At 62.8% G+C, this 21,035-nt stretch overlaps 4 protein-coding genes across 5 annotated transcripts in view; 2 read left to right on the top strand and 2 right to left on the bottom strand.

Annotated features, from left to right (window-relative positions):
* Positions 1 to 2,830: 2,830 nt before the first annotated feature.
* On the bottom strand, positions 2,831 to 5,018 carry MED11 (mediator complex subunit 11). The gene is made up of 3 exons (XM_063137505.1): positions 4,861 to 5,018; positions 4,609 to 4,739; positions 2,831 to 3,320 (listed from the first exon to the last, which is right to left on the bottom strand). The coding sequence occupies exons 1-3, from the start codon at positions 4,985 to 4,987 to the stop codon at positions 3,183 to 3,185; spliced, it is 396 nt and encodes a 131-aa protein (XP_062993575.1). The 5' UTR covers positions 4,988 to 5,018; the 3' UTR covers positions 2,831 to 3,182.
* The window catches only part of AP1S1 (adaptor related protein complex 1 subunit sigma 1), a 235,158-nt gene continuing 219,086 nt past the window's right edge, over positions 4,964 to 21,035 (top strand). The window contains exon 1 of the mRNA XM_063137500.1: positions 4,964 to 4,980. The gene's annotated coding sequence lies outside the window, so the exon portion shown is untranslated. The remainder of the gene's footprint in view (positions 4,981 to 21,035) is intronic.
* LOC134406196 (autophagy-related protein 16-like) lies at positions 5,077 to 10,047 on the top strand. The gene is made up of 9 exons (XM_063137494.1): positions 5,077 to 5,263; positions 5,681 to 5,759; positions 5,857 to 5,932; positions 6,658 to 6,731; positions 7,550 to 7,780; positions 8,079 to 8,141; positions 8,745 to 8,826; positions 9,339 to 9,384; positions 9,477 to 10,047. Exons 1-9 carry the CDS (start codon positions 5,164 to 5,166, stop codon positions 9,503 to 9,505), a joined length of 780 nt encoding a protein of 259 aa, XP_062993564.1. The 5' UTR covers positions 5,077 to 5,163; the 3' UTR covers positions 9,506 to 10,047.
* On the bottom strand, positions 10,788 to 20,965 carry ARRB2 (arrestin beta 2). 2 transcript variants are annotated; one of them, XM_063137493.1, is made up of 15 exons: positions 20,811 to 20,962; positions 18,492 to 18,522; positions 16,959 to 17,019; positions 16,275 to 16,319; positions 15,238 to 15,434; positions 14,931 to 14,990; positions 14,744 to 14,811; positions 14,070 to 14,205; positions 13,243 to 13,327; positions 12,740 to 12,812; positions 12,255 to 12,392; positions 11,754 to 11,837; positions 11,581 to 11,660; positions 11,424 to 11,478; positions 10,788 to 10,891 (listed from the first exon to the last, which is right to left on the bottom strand). In XM_063137493.1, the coding sequence occupies exons 1-15, from the start codon at positions 20,831 to 20,833 to the stop codon at positions 10,798 to 10,800; spliced, it is 1,230 nt and encodes a 409-aa protein (XP_062993563.1). In that variant the 5' UTR covers positions 20,834 to 20,962; the 3' UTR covers positions 10,788 to 10,797. The 2 variants fall into 2 exon arrangements, with proteins under 2 accessions (XP_062993563.1, XP_062993562.1); XM_063137492.1 differs by having other exon boundaries at positions 11,424 to 11,660; positions 20,811 to 20,965.

Consider the following 21,035-nt stretch of genomic DNA (forward strand, 5'->3'; position numbering starts at 1 on the left):
TTACTTCCGAGGAAGGCGTATGCGTAGCCCTGGGAAACCCAGTTTCGTCCCACACGCTCTGCGATGAGAATGGAATCCGGAAGCTGGCAGGGGCACACTTTCACTTCACAAAAAGTCGGTATCGGCTGGATGAGTCATGTCTGGAACAGACAACCCCCTGCCCCCCTTCCTGCCCCTGCTTCCTCCTGTGAGCTCATGGGCCTTTCCAGCGACGTCTGCTCCAGGGGAAAAGGCGAGCACTTGGTGCTGAGGGGAGGAGGAGGCACCTTCCCACTGCAGGCGCTGCGCGTCGCACGGAAGTCAAGCAGTGGGGCAGGCCGGTAGGCAGGCCGGCGGCTCCGCTCCGCCACGCCCCATTTCTCGGCAACCATGTGTGTTCTGCTTGCCCAGCTGAAAGGCCGGCCCTATAACGAAGCGGCCTCACGCAGGCCCATCCAGCAGCGTGGGATGGAAAGAGCGGCAAATTGGGCCACTCCCCCCACCCAAAGAACTCACTGCTGCCGCCGCCACTCCCTGTCAGGCTGGGTGGCAGCCGCTCTCTCCCTCCCTCCCTCCCTCCCTCCTCCAGCGCCTGGCTGCCCACCGCCCTTCTCTCCCACCTTCTCCAGTCTTGGGGGGCTCTTGGCAGCGTTGCCCCCCTGGCCAGCAAACAGGTGGGGAAGGAAGAGGGGAGCTGCCACTGGCCTCCCTCACCTGCACCAAGCCGACCACCTGGCACGCGAGAGGGCGGCTGGCCCTGGGTTCTGGCAGGAGCCATCAAGGCAAGCACACGTGGGCAGAGCAAGGGGAGCTTGGGGGGGGGGGGCTGCCACAGAGGAGGAAGGGGCTGAGTGAGGGAGTGGCTGGCTGAGCGAGTGGCTGGGCCGTCCTGCTGGAGGCAGCCATGATTCCTGGGCCGGTCCCCTGGAGGGCACAGAGGAGGGCAATCCAGGCTTAATAAGGCACTTGAGGACTGATCAGAAGCTGAACTGTGGGCGGGTGGAGAGGCTCTGTATGGGAGAGGTGGGCAACCACCAGGCCCCTGGGCAAATCTGGCCCTCCTGGCATCCCCACAGAAGGCCACGCGCCCCCTTTCCTTTCGCCATCGAGCGCTCGGGTTTTCCAGCTTTCAAACGCCGCTTCCCCAGTCAAAGAGGCTGACCTGCATCTTCAAGACTCTGTGGCTGGCGAGAAGAGTCTTAAGCTAAAGTAGGCTGGGATTTGGGCTGGTATGCCTGCCCCCCCCCCCGAGCTTCCCTGGAATCCAGTTTGGCCCTTGGCTGAAAGGGGTTCAACAGCCCTGCAAGACCGTTTGAACATTTGGAACATTTGTAAACTTTTCAGAAGCCTTGCCACGTGACAAGTGGGAGCAATTTTTTATTTGAATGGAGGCGTGGCGATGTCTCCACGCACTTGCCCTGCCTGCCTGGGGCGCCCGCGCGTGTCCTGTCTGGGGCTCAGCAGCAGCAGGCGTCGCGGAGGGCTGTGTTGCCCATGGGGTCTGGAGGCCACAGATGTAGCCCAGGGGGCAGTGGGAGCCCTGCAGGCCTCAATCCCCCCAGCGCACCCACCCCCTGCATTCCATCCAGAGGTCGTTGGCTGCTGAGGCATCGAAAGTCCAAGCCCTGGGGGCTCCTCCGTCTGCAGCAGGAGGGAGACGAACCTCCCCCCCATGGGACACCTCTGGCACTGGCTGCGCTTGCTCCAGCTGTCGGGTTGGAGAAGGCAAAGCAGGAAGGGGGAGAACGCTCCGCGCCTGTGCCCACTAGGTGATGCTGCAGATCACGGGGTGGGGGTGGGCTGCCCTCTCCTCAGGCCCCACACATCTGAACCCCCCATGGGCCAAAGAGACTGCCGACATGGAGAGCAAAGCTTCCCCACACTCTAACGGGACATTAGAATTTAAGAAAGCCACAGAGACTGATCTCTTCCGGCAGGCCTACCCAGCGGAATTTTAGATGCCTTTTTTAATGGTGTGCTGCTTTTAATGCTGCACTGGTTTTAAACGTTTGAATTAGTTGTATGTGTTTTATGGTTTTTTTATTTGTCTTGCACGGCTGGAGTTGGGCCAGTACAAATCAAACCCAAGCGATTCTGGCTTGGCAGAGAGAGCGTCTCCTTCCGCTACACCTCCGCGAGCTCTCTCATGCCCACACATAGCTTTCCCCATATCACCACCCTGAAACATTCGCTATAGAACTGAGGCCACGTGGGACATGGAATCAAATTCTTTGAACCTGTGGGTCTGAGATGCAAGGACACAAGGGGTCACACGCAATGGGGCTGGCAGAAGCAGGCTTGCCACGGCAGACCCTCCCGCTTGAAAAGGGCTGCACAGATGGTCAGGGGCCCTGCTGAATGGGGTGACTTGTGGGGCAGGCGAGTGGTGAGGAGGATTCCCGAAAATCAGGCAGGGACACCTCCTGTGAGTGGAATCCCTCCCATCCATGGAAGGCAGGTCCAGGTTCTGACCCATGGAGTTGCCATCTCGTTCATTAATCCACTTGATGGGTATGTCAGAGCTGGCACGGGTCTGCATGGGGCATAGGTGAGCGTGTGCCCTCTAAGACACAGGCAGTTACATTTAATGCGCGTGTATTCAAAGCCACGAAGTCAGAGATGACACCGCTGCCTGATGCACGCAGTAACAACAGCAAACGTCAACGGCTGACAGCAGGCAGAAATCAACAGCAGGCCGTTTCAAGCACGTAACGGTGGACCCGCTAAAGCGAAAGGGGACCCACGGGCCTCCCAGGGAGGACCTTCGAAACGTTGTGAGCTGTTTTGAAGCTACCAGCTGAAGGACCGGATGGCAACCTAGCACCAATAAACAAATAAAAGGACTCAAAGATGTCGCCAGCCTTTTATGGTGTGTCGCTTCTGGCACGCAACGGACAATTCGCACACAGTACAGAGCGGGCCCAGCGAAGGCGCACGGGACGAGAAGCCTCGCCAGCCAGTTTTCCACATCTCCAAAGAGGCTCCAGCAACGTCATCCAAAGAGAGGCTCCAGGCCTCCTCCTCCTCCTCCTCCTCCATGTCCCAAGTGTGCAGGAGGCTCCAGCGGAGCCAGGAAGGAGGCCCAAAGGCACCTGCAGTCTGCTGGGCCGTGTTGCCCCTGCCACAGAGGTGTTTTCGGTCCACGAATAGCCCTTCTCCTGCGTGACCCCCACCCCACCCCACCCCGAGGCACGTTTGCCCACCTACGGCTCCAGCATTTGCTCGCAGGTCCGAGAGAGCTCTCCCAGCTTGACACGGGCGTAATCGATGCGCTTCAGGGCCATCTGGCAATCCTTGCGGGCCGAATAGCTGGAGCCCTCGTGGGGCTGGCCGGTGGCCACCTGCAAAAGGGCAGAGGCTGTGATGAGCTTGGATGAGGTGGCGCGGGGCAGGCCGGGGCAGCGAAGAGGAAGCGCCTCCCCAGCGCGTCCCACGGACACCCCCTCCCCAAACGGGGCTGGGCCGGACGTCTCTCTGGGAGAGCTCAGCCAGAGGCGGCATCTGAGGCCGGGAAGGCACCGCACCAGGCCGCTCGTCCGCCCAGCTTAGGCCTGGCTACGGCAGCCGCGGCTCTCTAGGAGTGCAGGAAGACAGGGGGCTTTCCTAGCCCTACTTAGAGACCGACAACTCCACACACACCCAGGCCTTCTGCCTGCAAAGCAGCTAGGGCTTCCCTTCCAAGCCGTGGCCCTTTCCCTTTAAAAAGTAAACTAAGATTCCAGTCCTCATTGTTCTAAATTAGGGGTGGGCAACTTGCCTCAGCCAGCACAGCCAATGGTGAGGCAGAATGGGAGTTTTAGGGCAAAATACCTGGAGAGCACTAGTTGCCCATCCCTGCCCTAAGGAAAGGGCCGATTCAAACAGGAACAAAGAAAGCAGCCTTCCGAGGCGTCGGCTCATAACGGGTGTGTGTGTGTGTGTCATCGGCAATCCAGGGCTGGATGGTTGGAGAAGGCTCTGATTTGGTCCCAGGCCGCTTCATCACATCCAGGACTCTCTATCCCAAGGGTGGATAACCTTTCTGGGCCTGTGGGCACGTTTGATGTTCCAAAAAGTGTCCCAGGCGTCACCACAAAATGCCGTGGGGTGTAAGATGTTGGGCGTGCCCCCCTTCTCTGGCTTCCCCCTCTTCTCCCCCACCCCCACCCTTCCTTGCTGTTTTGGTGGCCTGGGACACTTGTCTCCACCTCTAGCGAAGTCAAGGGAGCAATATTGCTCGATATTGCCCTGGGGGTCAGGTGGGGAAGGGGGCTTCCCTGCCCCAGTCGGGCTGCTCTTCAGCAAGGCTCCCTTTCTCTACCTCTGTCAAAGCCAACGGAGAGATGTGGCTTCACCAGAGAGGCGAAACGGTGGCACCCAGAAAGGAAGGGGCAGGCGGGGCAGGCGAGCGGGGGCTGCGCGGACCAGCAGGAGCGGCTCCCCAGGGTCTCCGGCACGGAGAAGGGCCTTGCCCTACACACGGAGGCTGCCAGGGGCTGCCCGCGCTGAGCCGTGGCCCCGAGCGGCCGCCTGTGCGTGTGATGTGGCGCCTCCTGCCTGCCCGGACGCGGCGTGGCTCACTTACGGGAGCGACGCACAGGCCCTTCCCCGCATTAGGGCGCTCCTGAGGCAGCCCCTCCCCGATCTTACCTGGGTGAGGTAGCGGATCTGGGCCGAGAGCTCCGACTCCACCTTCTGCACGGAGGCCACGAACTGCGCGGTGTGGCGGTCCATGAGGTGCTCCTTGGGCTTCTCCTTGGACAGCTCCAGGATCACCGTGCCTGGGGGGGGGGGGGGGAAGGAGGAGGAGGAGTTAGCGACGGGCGGGACAAGCAGAGGCCCCGCCCCGATGGGCCCCGCCCCTCCATCATGCCCCGCCCCTCGCCGTGGCCCCCGACCCACCCGCGCTCTGCAGCGCCGCCCCGATCTCGCGCTCCAGCTCCTCCAGCAGCCGCAGCCGCTCGTTGGCCAGGCCCAGGCTGTACGCGCCCCTCTCTGCCGCCGCCGCCGCCGCCGCCGCCCCTGCCATGCTTGGCCCTCGCCCGCTCCCGTATACGCGCCTACTTCCGGCCCACTTCCGGCTGCACAGCGCCTGAGCGGAGGAAGCCGGCGGCGGAGGCGGCCTTTGCGCATGCGTCCGGCTAAACTACAAGCCCCGCCAGCCCCCGCGCGGAAGGCGTGGCGCACGTGACCCGGCAGGAGGGAATGCTGCGCGGCGGGGGCGGCTGCTGGAGGCAGCACGTGCGCGCGGAGCTGCGGAGGCGGGAGCGGCGCGCGCGCGGCCTGCGGGGGCTGGTGCAGCGACGTGAGCCCCTGAGCATGTGTAGAGGGCCCTTCTCCCAACCCCCCGCGAAGGCCCTACCGGGTGGGGGCATTAGAGGCGCTGCGCGGGGCGCCCCCACCCTCCCAGGACGGCGGCAGGGCGGGGGCCCCGCTCTCTCAGCACCGCTGGCAGGGACCCCCGGGGTGGGGCGGGGTGGCGGAGGGCACCTTGTTGGACTACACCTCCCAGCATCCACGCCAGCAGGCTCCGGGGGCCTTGCAGAGGGGGGGGCAGGGCGCCCCCCCTCCCGCTAGTGGAAGCCAGGATGAGTCCCGCCCTGCCCCCTCCCCCGGGAGTGGGGAGGCATCGGGCAGGGAGCCGCCTCGCGCCCCCCCCTCCACGTGCTGCTCCAGCCCCCCCCAACGCTCCCTCTCGTGTCCCCCCCCCCCCGTTTTCCAGATGTGGAGCTGCAGGAGCGGATGGCGGCTCAGCAGGAGCGGATGGCGGAGCGGCTGCGGCAGGACGGGGAGGCCTCCGGGTGAGGAGGGGGCAGCAGCGGGCGGGCGGGGGGAGGGCGGCGGCGGCGGCCGCGACGGAGCGGGCGTTGCAATGGGCGCCTCTTCTGGCTTTTCCAGGCCCCCCGCGGACCTGGTCTCCCTCCACGTGCAACTTGAGCTGGAGGCTGTGGAGCTGCGGCGCCAGAGAGAGGAGGTGAGCAGGCCGAGGGGCACGGGGGGGGGGGGCTTGGGAAGGAGGCCAGTAGCATTTCTGAGCATGTACAGAGCTCCTTGCCCATAGCCCTGGACCACCGCAGGTAGCGCCCGTTGTCCCGAGTAGGAAGCCTGCCTGTGTTTGGGGGGTGGGGGGAGAGAGGTAATCAGGGCTGGTTCAAGAGATCTTGCAGCCTGGGGCAGAGCTTTGTCCCCCCCCCCCTTCCACCTACAGAAGCAGATGATGCTGGTGGCTGAAGGGGCGTTTGGTGCACCCGAGGCAGCGCCAGCCAGCTTCAGGGGAGCCAGGTGTCAGCCGTGGCGCGTGTCACCCCTGCGCCCACCACCTGCTCCCTCTGCCTGATGGTTGGGCGGGCTCTGCCAGGACTGCGAGGGGTTGGGGCTCCGTGGTGGGTGGTGGGGCGCGTCCGTTGCACGTGGGCTGCCACGCCACGCCCACCTGCATCTTTTTGGATGAAGGATCAGGCCCTGGAGAAGCCCCTTTTCTGCCTGACACCCAGAGAGCCGCTCCCAGGACCAGGCAGGGCTACGCAGCCCAACCTGGGGTGACGGGTGTGCGTGTGTGTTGGGGGGGGGGCTGCGCTGGGGGGGCGGACGAGCCCTTCCATCTCCCCACCAGAACCCCGCTTGTGCGTATTTCCCTGAAACCCACTTCCAGGCTTGGCAGTTCACCTGCCTGCATCTAACTCTGCACCCACTTTCCAGCTGCGCCAACAGGTTGCCCTCCTCACAGATGTCCTGAGGGAGGCTGAGGCGGAGAACCAGGAACAGCGCACAAGGTAGCTACCCGACCCCCCATCCCCTAGGCTCAGGGAGTGGGGCCTCTTGGGTGGGGGCGTTCCCTTGGCTCAAAGGCAGCTCTTCCGGTGAGGTTCCTGGCTGGCAGTGTGGAGGAAGGGGGCCCTGCCTGCCTGGCTGCCCGTCCCGTTCTTAGGGTCCTTCACAACCTCCCCAGGAACTCCTCATCGGGGCTGAACACCTAAGTCTTCTTTGAGAGGGAGAGAAAGGGGGGGGTCTCCCCACCCCCCCACGGGTGGTGGCTTCCCTCTCGGCCCAGGCCTAAAAGTAACAGGGGCTTGCTGCTTCTTCCTTTTTATGGACTTTGTTTTTCTTCCTTCAACACGGCTTCTTTGTTTGCTTTCTGTTATTGTTGCTCTAATACTTTTCTCTTGGCCAAATGCCAGGTTGCTACTTTCGTCCTCGCTTTGGCCTGGGGCTTCCTTGCTCCTCTGGGGCTCCCATCCCACCCCCCCAGTATCTGAGTGATGGCGTCTGCAAACCCCCACCCTTCCCCTGCCAGGCTCCTTCTGGCTCTTTGCCTCTCCCTTTTCTCAGAACTTCTCTCTTTTATTTTGCTTTTTTTAAAGACGGCAATAGCATTTGTTCTGTTCTTTGAAACTCAGCCGCGGTGCAGAACCCGGCCCTTAAGGCACTCAAATGGCCATTTCTCTGGCTGAGTGACCTTTTGCAGCTGGGCATCCCTGCTCACCCCCCTTGAGCCCCTGAATGTCTTGCTTCTGCCCTGTTTTGCTCTGGGCTCCCTGCTGGTGCTCAGGAATGTGGCCGGGTGCTGAGCGGTGACTCTGGCCTCCCCCAGGATGGGGCGCCTTGCCCACGACTTGGCTGCCCTTACGCACCAGTACGAGGAGGTGCAGTGCAAGGCCTGGATCCTGTCCCAGGAGGCGGAGGGGCTGCGCCAGGAGCTAGAACAGGCGCGTGGGCTCCTGCAGGACACGCAGCGAGAGCGGCTGGACCTGGAGGCCCGCTGGGTGAGGGAGAAGGTGGAGGAGGCCGTGCGGGTGAACCGGGCCAACGAGCAGGAAGAGAAGTGAGTAGAGGGAGGCCCCTTTCTGCCCCCCCCCGAATCACGGGGGCTTCCGCTCTGCGTTTGGGAGGCATTTGCAGATCTTGACGTTATAGCAAAACGTCGATCAAGCGGTGGAGGCGGAACTTACAGTGTGGATTGGACAGATCCACCATTTTATGTCCTTCCTGGGCCCTTCTGCTGCAACACTTGGGGTCACTGGGATGTCTTGGGGGAACAGATGCCCCAACCGGGAGCCTCGTGCCAGCTCTCCGGGCCCTGGAATCGTTCCGGCCCAAGCTCCCGACGTTCTCTCCTGCAGGTACCGGAGGAAAGTGATCCGCCTGCGGGAGAAGCTGGAGAAGGCCAGAGAAGCAGCGGGCTGGTGAGTGCCGCTCCTTGGGGAGGGGGCTTCCGCCTCTGTCCTCCTGCTGACCTGGTCGTAGCTCAGGAGGAGCTGGGTCCTCTCTCCTGGGACTGCTGTGCAGAGGGGGAGGCCTGGGTTCAGGCCCCAGGTCAGCCTTGCGGGCCAGCCAGACTGCAAACAAGTCAATGCCAGACTGCCACGACCACCACAGTGGGAGGGAGGGAGGGAAGGCCCTTGGGCCGCTTCTTGGAGCTGGCAGGATGAAGACGTCAAGCGCCGGAAGCTCACAGGTGGTGCAGAACTTTTGGCACAGGGCCAGATCCGGCTTGCAGGGGTTTCCCAGAAGGCCAGTTCCCCAGGAGGCGGTGTGTGGTTTTGTGACTCCCCTCTTCCTCCTCCGGCTTAGCCATTTAAGCTGCTGCATGCCGGTCCGTTCTGCCGCACTCCCTAGCGGAGGCGCCTTCCCGCTCTCTGGCCGAAGGAGGCTTAGCAGCCTTGCTGGCAATGGATTAAGCTCCTCCCGGCCCCTGCGTCTGAGGAGACCCTGGTGGGGCGGGCACTGACCCCACCTGACTGCCCCCACCCAGTGTCACCTTTCTTCTCCCCTTCTGCTCACTGCAGTGTCCCCAGGCTGGTTGTGGAAACGGCACCCGGAGACGAGAGCAGCAGCCTCAGCCCCGCTTGCAAGGCAGTGGGTCTCCAGGTACGCTGGAAGGAAGCCCCTGGGCAGCCCTTGCTGGGTGGCAGGGGCCTCGCCCGGCCTCTTCCCCCAGCCTCTGCTGGGTGTGGGTGGGTGTGCTTGCCAGGTCCTGCTCTGACCACCGCGCAGGGCCGTGGGTGGGGTGCAGCCCAGCCCGGTGTGTCTGTCCCAGGGGCACCGCTGCATTTAGGACCCTCCCCCCGCTTTCTTGGGGCAGGTCAAGGAAAAGAAGCCGCTTCTCTGCCCCCCCCCTTCAGACCTGATGGCTTTGGGTGGCAGCAGACGGTGGTCCATCCCTTTCTTTCCGTGGCTGAGGAAGGGGAGAGCCTGCCCATCCCTGCCTACACCTGCTTAGTGGTGGCTGGGCTGCAGGAGAGAAGCAGGGAAGGGGTGGGGCAGGTAGGCACAGGGGTTCTCCAGCCCAAACTTTGGCTCAGGTGCGCCGAGGGTTTTGCTGCTGCTCCCAGAGGAAGATGGGGCCGTGACCTCCGTCGCTCTCTTCCTCCCACACCTAGGTTGCAGGAATAGGACAAGCTGGCTCCAGCCCCCCTGGGCACGCAGGTAAGTCTTTGCTAGTTCCTTGGTGGTGGTGGTGGGGAGAGGAAGGCCCCCTGCCCCGTCTTGGTAACCAGCCCGTCTCGTTGTTGCTGCAGGAACGGTGCCGGCGGCGGCTGCGCCGTGAAGAGCCCCCCCCCCTCCGCTCCCTGCCAGCAGCTACACGGGTGGTGGGTCGCGTGCGTCTGTTGCAGGGCGAGCCAGGCCTGCGCTGCGGCTGCACGGGGCGAGAGGCGGGGCTCCGCTCAGAGCAAGGACCACGGACAGCCCGCCTGGCCAACAGCCCCATCGCCCCGCAGAGAAGCCACTGGTGGAGCCTGGCGCTGCTGCAGGGGGCCGCCCAGCATGGCAGTGGGTGGGGTGGGGGTGGGTGGGTCAAGGACAAGCACTGCAGCCCGAGCTGAGCCCCTGGCCGTGGCCACCGCCTCCTGGGCAGTGTGTTTAAGTTGGCTGCCGGACAATTGAACCAGCAGTGGGGGAAATGAAGACAAAGTCCAGCAAACGGCATCCAGACCCATCAAGTTGCACCATTGCCCGACCAGGGCTTCCGGCGGGGAGCAGCACCAGTGAGTCTCCCCTTCCCCAAAAGAAAGGGGGGCAGAGGGGAGAAGGCCCCCCGCCCCCTTCCTCACAATGCCCAGTCAGTGAATAAAAGCAGGTCTCTGTTAACGCTTTTATTCCGTTGCTCCTCTCTGTTCAGACACAGTAGCAAATGGCCTTGACTCCTTTTCTGCACCTGTGTACACACAGGTGCAGTCCTGGAAGAGATTTACAAGGGGGGGCAGAGGGAGGGGGGAGGCTGACGACGCGCTTGGCACAGGCCCGCCCGCCCCAGACAGACGGAGGACCAAGTCCGCTGGGGGGCCTGGCAAACGGGCTTCTAAGGATGGGGGTGGGGAGGAGAGCTTCTTCCTACCTGCCTGCCCCTTCCCCCATTGATGGGTGGAGGGAGTTCATTAGCAACATCTCCCTAACCATTTAAAACCAGACATACGAAGGGGTGGGGGAGGGTACACACAAAAGTGGTGCTTGGCGTTAGGACCATCCCACGATAATGCCCAAGAAATGATTCCAGTGCGTTTGACGGGGCGGGGCGGGGGGAGGCTTCGACAGTTAAAAATCCATCTTGCAAAATACACATTAGCAGCAAAGGGAAGGGGGAGGGGGAGAAAAGCTGGGGCAACCCACTCCCCAATTTAAGTCACATTAAAAGCCCCCTGTAGGGGTGCAACCCCCCCCCTTATTACAGCACTACAGACACAAGGCTGAGAGGAGAGGTTGTGGAAATGGGGGGTGGCAACACGACAAGACATTCATACACGGGGTGGGGGCGGGGGCTGTCTTTCTTCCCCGCCCCCTTGGCTGTCCCTGGATGGGAGGACAGGGGGGCCGCGTGCCCCACCGGGGGTGGGGAGCTCCCTAGCAGAAATAGTCGTCTTCTTTGTCGTCCTTGAGACCCTTCAGCCGGAGCCGGGCAAAGTCTTCGAACACAATGTCGTCGTCCTGCCCATAGCTTTGGGGGGGGGGGGGGGGGGGGGGGAAGAGTGGAGGAGCACAGTCAGAATACAGGGAAAGAAGGTCACTCCGGCTTAAACGGGGGGGGGGGGGGCTTGCTCTTGTTCCTGCCTCTCCCCCACCCCCATTGGGCGACTTTGCCCTGTAAAGAACAGCAGCACCAGGCTCCAGCTGCCCCCACTTGTGCGGGTTGTAAGCGGCTGTGCGTGGATCCCTTGCCCTGCAAACCCACTCAACACCCCCCACTTGTCAGGAAGAGTAGTGAATAATGGGGGGGGGGGGGAGAGAGGGTTTCTCCTCTGCTCCCCACTGCCAGGCTGCTTCCTGGCTAGACTTTGAGCCTCGTCCTTCCCCGTCTATCTGGCTCAGGCGCCTCTTCCTCTCCCGCAGCCTTGCCCAAGCGGCTGTTGGACTACCACTCCTAGTCTCCCAGGCTGGCTGGGGGATGCTGGGAGTGGGAGTCCCACGCTGCAGGGCACTGGCTTGTGGGAAGGCCGCCCTGTGAGAGGCACACGCGGTCAGTGGCTTACTTGGTTTCAAACTCAATGAGGTTGGCATCGACCGGTGCATCCGTCTCTGGGGCAGCTGGGAGGGAACAGGAGAGCCAGTGAGTCGTGAGCCCACAGAAAGGCACCCCCCAACCCCACAAGACGCCGGTGGCCCTGGGTGGGCGGTGCCCGCTCTCACCTGACGAGGGCTGGGTGGAGGAGGCCTGGTCAGGCGGCTTGGGGTGCATGAGCACAAACGGCAGCTCCACGGAGACGTCCCTGAGAGAGAAGGAGGAAGGAAGTTGGGGGGGGGGAAGCACGGCAGAGGGCCCAGGGCGCAGAGCCCCCCGCCCCACCCTCCAGGGCACGTACCCTCCTCGGGACACCACCAGCTTCACTTTGACCCGGTAGGAGACCAGGATGCCCAGGACCTCCTTGTTGGCGCCTTCCTTCACGCTACAAGGCAGAAGAGGCAGGGGTGGGGGTCAGAGGGCGGCAGTTGCCAGGGGGTGGGGGGGTGGGCAGTGACTCTTGTGGGGATCAGTCTGCCGTGGGGTGAGAGCAAGAGGTCCCAGCCCACAATGAAGTCCCAGCAGGGCCCTCGACAGCACCCAGAGCTGTGGCATTCCAAGCCCAGGAGTGCAGCGCCGCCCTCCTCTCCAGCTGCCCCCAGACCCGCTGCAAGGTTCCTCCATCCATCCAGTCTGCCCACCCTCCCCGCTGCTGGAGAGGTCAGGGCACCCCCGCTTACTCGGTGCGCTTCCTAGCATGGGGGGCAATCTTCAGGGTGTGTGGCTGCAGCCCCCATAAGCCCACCCCCGCCCCTGGCTCCGCCCGCCCGCCCAGGCGGCCCCACAGAGCACCCGTCCTCACATGGTGGAGGAAGCCAGGTTGGTGTCCTCGTGCTTGAGCTTCCCATCGAGCGCCAGGCCCCGCTTCTCACGGTTGTTGGTGAGCGTCGGCGTGAGTGTGTAGACCTTGCAGAAGGTGGAGCTGGCTGCCACCTGGTCACTGGCGGAGGGGAGAGAGGCCAGAGTTAGGGCCCGGGTGGAGGGGCAGCACCAGTTACACGGAGCGTGGGGAGGAAGTCAGTCGGGCCAGAATCCCAGCCCTAGAGGAGGGCCTGCGCAGGAGGCGCTGCGTTGCGCAGCGGGGCTTTTAATGCAGAGGTCAGCCCCAGGACGGGGCCGTGGGCTTTCCCACGTGCCATTTTTGGCACTCCGTTGGTGATGTTAATACAAGCCTGCATTTTGGGGGGCAAGTACCCCCGCTCTTTCCCAAATCCCGGGTTAGAAATGGTCACAGAGGGGCTGGAAGTGACCATCCCATGGGGCGGGGGGGGGCAGTGGGGTACTCACTCCTGCTCCATCTGTGCCACAGGGCACTTGTACTGGGCTGTGCTGAAGAGGCAGATGTCCGCGTACTGCCGCACTGCGGGGCGGGAAGGAGGCACAAGCGGGAGAGGGGCGTCAGCTGGGCGAGGTGGAGCAGAAAACCGACACTCCCCGGCCCTCTGCAATTCTGATCGGCAGCCCTTGCAGGGCTTCGCACCAGAACACCCTGGCCCCCTCTATCCCACCCTGACTCCGTGAGCACTCTGCAGATGCTCAGGGGATCCACTGACTACTCGGCTTCCCGCAGCAGCATGTGGGGAAAGGTAACCGGCTGCAGCCATCTGGATCCGTGTGCCTTTCTGGGCTCTGCTCCTAAACCGAAAGGGCTTTCAGTCCACCTCTGGTCTAGGAGCCTGGAAGCCCCCCTCGCCCCTGGCTCCCACCGCCCTTTTCCCAGCCAGCGGAGTGACACCCCCTCCCCCCACCATGCCCCGAAACGCGCCGTTCCCAGTCGCCACTGGCCATACCAGACACCTTCACTTTCTTGACACTTTTGCTGGAATTGTTGGTAACGTGAACGTTGACGCTGATTGGCTCACCGTGGTAATAGAGCTGGGGGGTGGGGGGGGGGAGAAAAGCGGGGGTCAGAACGGTGCCTTTGCTCTGCCACAGAACACACTCCCAGCTCTTCCCTCTTTTCCCAAGACCACCCTTGAATCCGTCACTCAAGCAGCCCCTGTGCCTCACACGGCGACCCCAATTTCAGGGTTGGTGTGAGTGAACGCGAGACACACAAAGAAATGGACGTAAGACGGGAAAACGGAAACACTCGTAGGATTTACTTAAGGGGCACAGTCCCAGCTTCAGGCTTCGTACTCAGAAATAACATGTAACACAGATTCTATATTGACAAACAGGTACGGAAGGATCTCCACGTTTGCAGAAAAGCAATTTAGAACTGAATATATTTACATCTTGGTGGGGAAAAAGGGCTTCACGGTATTCTGGGATTGTCATGAGCGACTCCACGGCTAGATTTAACCATCAGGTTTTAGGTAAATCACCGGCTCCCTCCCTGGCTGTCCAACGGGCTTTCTTCCCGCGGGGTCTGGGGTTGTCTCCGCAGGACAGAAGTGCTAATGGGGGGAAGTCCTGCCCAGACATCTCCCGACCCTGCAGGAAGAAAGCTGCGTTGCACAGGCAGCCTGTCACGTAAACAAACACGGATGTCTGTATGGAACCAGATTCCGTTCCCCACTTTCCCGTTAGCGCTTTTGCGTCTGCCCCCCTTCTGCCGCCACTGCCACCCCCACCCCCCCACTGGCCGGCTAGAGCACACGCCCCTCCTCCCCACCTCCTTGTCCAGTGACGCTTCCAGGTGCAAAGAGCGGTCGGACATCAGGAAGTGGCGGGTGGTCTCAGCCATGGGTTGCGGGCCGGGCTTCTCCGGGGCGTATTGGACCTTGCGGATGACAAGACGCACGGAATTCCTGAGGAAACGGGGTGGGGAGGCCAGGAGGAGAGTGGTTAGCGCAATGGCGGCTGCGAGCCAGGGCCTCCGTGTGCCAAGAGGCCCGAGAGCCACGGGGGGGGGAGAGCGTTGCACCCAAGTCAGAATGCGAGGTCCGAGGGAGCACTCGACTCCTCATCCACCCGTGGAGACAGTGAGGCCTTCGTGGGAGTTGTCCCCCTCCGCCACTGCATCTCACCCCCCCACACACACCCCAGAGCCCTCTGAAGTGAGGCAGCTAGCAACAGAGGAAGCAGCGTGCCTTCTTGGTGGTGGCTCCCTGTTTCTGGGGTGCCAGCGGAAGACTTGGTTATGCGCCTTTAAACATCTCACGAGCAGCCTCGGATACCGCTGCTTTTAAAATGGCCTTTTTATTGATATTTTATGCCCGCCTTTGTGAATTACCCTTGCAGGGCAGAGCGCAAACTCACACTGACCAGCCTCCCTACCCTCTCGGGGGAGTTGTGTCCTCCGGCCCCCGCCCTGCCCCCCACCCCTAACAAACCAACTCTTGATACCTTTTATGGATCTTCTCATCCACATTTTTGGCACAGAAGGCCCGGATCTCATAATCTACTCCACAAGCCTGCAGAGGGAAGAGAGAGCACAGACCCCAGTCACTGCTGATGCCCCCCCTGCGCAGTCACAGCCGCCAGCCCCCGCCCCCCTCGGGCCGGCCCCCATACACCCTCCAGAATGGCAGACCTTTCCGGTGTCTTCGGGTCCCGGCTGCAGCGTAACCGAACATGGCAGGTTCTGGGGGATCTGTGGGGTGTGGAGAAAGAAGCGCAGGGTGTGGATGGAGGGAGCCGGGTGGGGAAAGAGGGCTCTGAGCTGGGCAGAAGGGGGCAAGGACACCCCCCAAACACACCCTCATTCTGCAGTGTTTTGTTGCGGGGGGAGGCTGTAGGGACAGGAAGGGAACTCCGAGAGCAACACCGGGCAGCCAGGGTGCTTCAGAGGGGTGGGGGGTGTCAAGGATCATCCCACCCACCCACCCACCATAGCTTACTAGGAAACTGAAGGGGTGGGCGTTGGCACCCAGTTTCCGCAGCAGCCGCTCCTGCAGGCGGGTGAGGGGCTCGGGGGCCTCCTCGGTGGGGGGGAATGCCTGGCACGAGGCGAGGAAAAGGTCCTTGCGGAAAGTGAGGCCCAGCACATCCAGGTCCTCACGGCCATAGCGGAAGGCGCAGGTCAGCGTCACGAACACTGGGCAGGAGGGACGGAGGGAAGGAAGGCAAGGAGTGAGGCGCGCCCCCCCCCGTCCCGAGCCATGCAGCCTCAGCTCCCTGCCCTCGGTCAGCATCCCGGAGCCCCCCCCCCAAAAGCAGCCCCCAGAGTCGGGAGGGCGAAGGGAAGGAGGAGGGAAACCGAGAAACGGGCTGCTCCTTCTCCCTGCAAGCGGCCATTTGGCCATCCAGAGGTTTGTAAAACAGAGGTTGTCTGTCTGTGGGGCTCAGCTGGAGAATTCTGGGGGTGCTTTAGCATGCGACTTACATCCCCCCCCCCGACCAGACACGAAGACATCCTAAGCATTTTTACTCAGAAGGAAGCCCCTCCTGGCTGGTGTGCTTTGGGAGAGAGACGCCTGATCAGGAATAAATTCAAGTGATGATCCCCCCCCCGCCCCTGCCGGCCTGCTTCTGCGCCTGTAATTAGCCACGCTCCGTGGCCGTCGAGCACCAGAGAGCTGCTAACTGAGCAGGGGCAGCAGCAGCAAAATCCCTGTCCTGAAGAAGAGGGTAACAAAACGTCGATTCTCCTGGCTGTATATCGAACGGTCTAAATTTTGTCTTCTAAAATGCTCCTCGGCTGCCCCAGAGGAAGAGAGAGAGACACACACACACCCGCCCCAAATCAGCTGGAATTTGCTTCGCATCTTTCCACGGCACAATTTGGATCCCAGGAGCTGCTTGAGGGAGTTCAAAGAGGGCCCCCCCCCGCAAAACGGTCTCCTTTGCCCCTTCCTCCCTTGGAGCCCCCCCCCCCCGGCATACTCAGGATTCGGCCCAGATCCTCTCCCCCCCTTAATTCCCTGCCCCCACATACCCTTCCGATCCTTCAGGTAGTCCGGATCCACAAGAACGACGCCATCTGACGGAACAAGTGAGATGTAGGAGGGGGGAGCAAGAGAGACCACCGTGCCCCCCTCCCCCTTGCGCCCAGATTGGGACAGCCCCCCTCAAGTAAGTCCCTCAGCCCCCCCCCACCCCCACGGATGACAATGGCTCACCCCCCACCTTCTTTTAATGGGGGGGAAGGGAGAAGGAGCCCCCCTCCCAAACCTGCTCCTCCTTTCAAACCTTTCAGCTCCTCCGGTTAAAGAGCAGCCAGGTCCCAACAGTGCTGCAGCAGGAACACGGCAGGCTTCGCTCGGATCTTTAACACAGAGCTCTGCCTAGGTGGGGAAGCTCACTGCCGGCATCCCCGTGGTATCAGGGCCACCACGCATGTTACGCTACGAGCCCCGTGACCCATCTCCTGACTAAAACACATTTGCTGCAACCCCCCCGCCACCATTTCAGTGGAGAGCCCCCCCCCGCTCCTTGCGCCCCTTTCATGCAGGAGCGTCGCTGGAGACCCTAGGATGGGAGGCTGGGTAGCAGCCAAGAGCTCCTTTCCTGGCCCCTGCGCTCCTCTTGAGTAGGAGCCCAGAAGGGGCTGAGGCCGGGCCCTGTGCACAGCGCCAGGGGAGCGCCCCCGCTGGTCCGGCCGGGCCCCTCCCCCACTCACCTACGGGGTCCACTTTGTCCAGGTGGTCCACAAAGTCCCGCTTCCCCAGGTAGACAGTGAGCTGGAGGAGGAAGGTGGCTGTCAGAGGGAGAGCGCAGGGGGAGCACGGCCCCGGGTGCGTGTGTGTGTGTGTGTGTGTGCGTGCTCTCAGCGCAGACCCCACACAGAAGAGCCCTGTTGGCCTCCTCCCCCCTCCCCTCCCACAAGCCCCAGGTAAGTGTGTGTGTGTGTGTGCTCTCAGCGCAGACCCCACACAGAAGAGCCCTGTTGGCCTCCTCCCCCCTCCCCTCCCACGAGCCCCGGGTGCGTGTGTGTGTGTGTGTGCTCTCAGCGCAGACCCCACACAGAAGAGCCCTGTTGGCCTCCTCCCCCCCTCCCACGAGCCCCAGGTAAGTGTGTCACCCCCCCCCCAAAGGACGCAGCAGAGCCTCCCCACCTGGCTGCCCAGCTGCTTCCGATACACCCGCACGCCCCGCGGCACGTCGCACTGGATCCGGTCCAGGTCCAGGGGCTCCATCCAGGCCCCGGCTCAGCTGCCCCCTCAAGAGCACGGCCCTCCGCCGGCCGCTTGCCAGGCCCTGTTTCGCCACCCCCAGCCCCACCCCAGGAGCCCCAGGGAGGGAAGCAGCCAATCTGGCAGAGGGCATCACCACGGAGACCCAGGGAGTCAACAAAGCCCCAGAGTCACCCAGAGAAGAGTTAACCCAGCCCTCGCCGGGAGGGGGGGAGGAAAGCAGGCCTGCGCGTGGCGGCCGTCTGACGCCCACTCCCTGGCTTGCCCCCAGAGGCTCCATGCTCACGGGGTCACCTGCCCTGCTGGCTGCCTGGTCTTCATTCTGTGGGGCGTTTGGAAAGCAGACGGAGCATGTGCATCGGGAAACAAGCCCCCCCCCCGTCCCGCCACGAATGGGGCCTTCCTCACACCAACAGTGTGCCCTTGAGGGGGCAGAAGGGCCAGGCCCAAGAAGCACAAATGCCCAGATTTCACACGCTCGCCCCCTCCAGCCATGCACCGCAACCCAGACGCTGCACACTTAGGGTGTTTGCACGCGCACATCAGCACCCGGGCAGCCTCTCCTGCCACTCCCCCGCTCCGCTTGGAGGAGCAAAGGCCCAGAATAAGCGACTCCGAAGCCCTTGTGCACAAGATCACTTTTGCTGAATTCAGGGGAGGGCCCTTCTTTCCTTGGGTGTTGGTGGGGGGTCTCACAGATCCCGTGCGTGTGGGGGAAGGGTTCCTTAGAAGCAGGAGGGGCTGCTGAGCGCCACCGCTGCCCGTGCTCGCTTTAGCATGCACTGCTCAGGGAGGAAGGAAGCTGGGGCGTGGGAGGAAGGAGGGACCGGAAACCCACAAGTGGAGATGGGGAAAGAGACCCGCAGAAATGGTGTCTTGCACAGGCACAGAGGGAGGCCGGGCTCTGTGTGAGCCTAGGGGGGCAAAACTAGGATTCTGCTAGATTTTGTGGGGAAAGGGGAGAGCGGGGTGGGGGTGGGGCTGCGCGGGAGAGGGGAGAAGAGAAAGGGGTCACTTACTTTGCAGTTGGGGCTGGACTTCTTGAAAACCCTGTTGGGGAAGAACAGACAGTGAGAAAAAGGATTCTGGTTAGACTCGGGGGGGGGGGGAGGCACCATCCCGCTCCACGCCCCCTGCTCTAGTTCTCTGCCCCAAATGCTGGGACTCCCCTGCCTTTCATCCTGGTAACAACAGCATCCCCTCCTCCTCTCCACCCCACAAGCTGCCTGGCTCTTGGGACAGACCCCCCCAATACTACCAGCAAGGATTAGTACAATGTGTTGCCGTGGGAACAGCATCAGGACCAGGTGCCTCGCCGTTACCGCAGCAACGGGAGCAGCTGCCATCCTGTTGTCAAGGGTTGGGTGGGAAGCCCTCCGCTGGGGTTACCTCCTGCCTAATCAGTGCATTGGGGGTGGGGAAACGCATAACCGGCACAACCACGTGCAAGGAGTGCCAGCGGCCCACTGAAACCCCCTCCCAAACTGATCCGTCTGAAGTCAGGGGAGGGCACAGCGCTTCAGAGGGGTCAGCTGGGACCCAGTTTCTAGCCCCCACCTGGCCCATGAAACTCACTGGGAGACTTTGAGTGAGTCACTGACTCTTGGCCTAGCCTACCTCACAGGATTGTTGTGAGAGGAGAGGAGCACTATGCAAGACAACTTGGGGATATAAACCTAATGAATGATAAATATATAGGAACATCAGAAGAGCCCTGATGTTGGATCAGAACAAGGGTCCACGTAGTCCACCACTCTGTCCGCGCTCTTGGCTGCCTGACGGAAGACACGGTCCAGTTTCCACACACACTGCACGGACCCCCAAACAGTCATGGCCCCTGTGGGAGGGGGGCACACTCTGGCTGCCCCTCTCCGGAGCTGGCTGAACTTCAGCATGGGGGCAGCCTCCAGGGGTGAAACGTGCCCCCGACCCACCCTGCGCAACCGGTGGCTCCTAGAAGCTGCCGGGGCCTGAGGCCTGGCTGCACTTTAGAAGCAAGGCCAAGGATTCCCTTGACGCCCCCACTGGAGCTTCACTGGGGCAGAGACCTTTGTTGCACAGCGGCAGGGAGGGATGAGGAAGCAGGGACGTTTTGCTCTTCCCCTTTCTTAGGAGTGGGGGGGGGCGCTGGCAGCTGCCACACAGGTGCCAGGGTAGCCTCTGTGTGTGTGTGTGTGTGTGCGTGTGCGTGTGCGTGTGTGTATACAAATGTGGGTGGAAGAGCCTGGAGCTCGCCTAGGCCGAAAGGAGGAGCACTGAGGGACGTGCCAGGGCTGCCCCTCCACTCCCTGTGGACGGGCAAAGAAAGTTGTTTACTCCCTCGAAATGTCAGCGTGACTTCCCATTTTCCAGCCCTGTGTCAAGATTGCAAGATGCGCAACAGCTGCCTTATCAACAGAAACTGCCCCCCCACCCACACCCCCTGCGGGCACAGTGCAATTCAGGTCCTCTAGAACGGCCCCCCTCCCCCGGGATTATAGGGATATTCTGCCGGTGGGGAGAGAAGAACAGGTGTGGGGCTTTTGCCTCTGGCAAGAGTTATGGTCGAGAGAGCATCTTCCCGGGACCTGGGGTGGGCAGGCTGTCCTCTCTAGCTTAGCCTTGCCCATCCCTGCGCCCCAACAGTGGGTCAGACTACGACTCCCAGAACCCCCCAGCAAGCTTTATTGGCTAAGGGATTCTGGTAATTGTAGACTGACCCATCAGGAGGGCCCCAAGTTGGGGAAGGCTTCCCCAGGTCAATAAAGCAGGTGTGTGAGTGCAAGCACACACGTGGCTATGGGTGTGCAAGTGTCTTCTCCTCCCCCTCCCCCCCTCATCTGGGAGCTTGGTGCCAGCTTGGTGCCCACGGCCCGTCCAGCCAGAAGACCCTCCTGCTTCCTTGACCAGGACCCCTGCAAAGGGCGGAGCACATACTGTGGGGGGGGGGTCGCCCCACAGGAGTCCAGAGACGCCTCTGGCGCCAGAGCCCCGGCGGCTCCCGGGAGAAGCAGCTCCTCGCCCCGCCCCCGCCCCATTGCTAGATGAGGCGCCAGCCACAGGGAGAGGCCCCCACCCGCGCTCCCCGGGGGGCGACGGGGCCCCGGACGCGGCGGAGGGGCTGCAGCTCCCCGGAGGGAACCGCGGTGCCCGGACGCCTGGGTTCTCCGGGGCGGGCGGGGGCCGCTAAACGAGAGCCCCCGGCTATGGGGCAGCTGAGTGCGGGACTCCGGAGTTCGTCAGGGGGAGCGGCAGCAGCCGGGACTCCTGGGTCCCCCACAGGGGAGAGGGGATCGGGGTGGGGGTGGGAGCCAGGACTCCTGGGTTCTCTGAGCCGGGGGAAGGGGCCGCCTGCCTACCTGGTTCCCGCTTTCTCCCCCATGCCGCCGCCGTCGCCGCCTCCTCCGGCTCCTCCTCTCGGCTCTGGCTACTGCCGGGGCTGCTCCGGAGCCGAGCCGGGGCTGCAGGGCGGAGCGGACCACAGAGAAGCCATGGCTAGCCTCCGGGCCGCGGTCACGTGGGCGCCTCCGCAGCCAATCGCAGAGCGCGCCCGGGAGGTGGGGAGGGGGAAGACGTCAGCGGCG

This window comes from Elgaria multicarinata, chromosome 11, assembly GCF_023053635.1.
Source record: "Elgaria multicarinata webbii isolate HBS135686 ecotype San Diego chromosome 11, rElgMul1.1.pri, whole genome shotgun sequence".
Lineage (NCBI taxonomy): Eukaryota > Metazoa > Chordata > Lepidosauria > Squamata > Anguidae > Elgaria > Elgaria multicarinata.

Excerpts from the sequence above, each read along its gene's own strand:
- ARRB2 (XM_063137492.1), bottom strand. The coding sequence starts at position 20,833 with ATGGGGGAGAAAGCGGGAACCAG. Across the intron at positions 13,328-14,069 it reads AAGCGTCACTGGACAAGGAG|CTCTATTACCACGGTGAGCC; the intron begins GTGGGGAGGAGG and ends CCCACCCCCCAG. Across the intron at positions 12,813-13,242 it reads CAAGAAAGTGAAGGTGTCTG|TGCGGCAGTACGCGGACATC; the intron begins GTATGGCCAGTG and ends CCCGCCCCGCAG.
- MED11 (XM_063137505.1), bottom strand. The coding sequence starts at position 4,987 with ATGGCAGGGGCGGCGGCGGCGGCGGCGGCGGCAGAGAGGGGCGCGTAC. Across the intron at positions 4,740-4,860 it reads GGCGGCGCTGCAGAGCGCGG|GCACGGTGATCCTGGAGCTG; the intron begins GTGGGTCGGGGG and ends CCCCCCCCCCAG. Across the intron at positions 3,321-4,608 it reads AGATCCGCTACCTCACCCAG|GTGGCCACCGGCCAGCCCCA; the intron begins GTAAGATCGGGG and ends GCCCTTTTGCAG.
- LOC134406196 (XM_063137494.1), top strand. The coding sequence starts at position 5,164 with ATGCTGCGCGGCGGGGGCGGCTGCTGGAGGCAGCACGTGCGCGCGGAG. Across the intron at positions 5,933-6,657 it reads TGCGGCGCCAGAGAGAGGAG|CTGCGCCAACAGGTTGCCCT; the intron begins GTGAGCAGGCCG and ends CCCACTTTCCAG. Across the intron at positions 8,827-9,338 it reads GCAAGGCAGTGGGTCTCCAG|GTTGCAGGAATAGGACAAGC; the intron begins GTACGCTGGAAG and ends TCCCACACCTAG.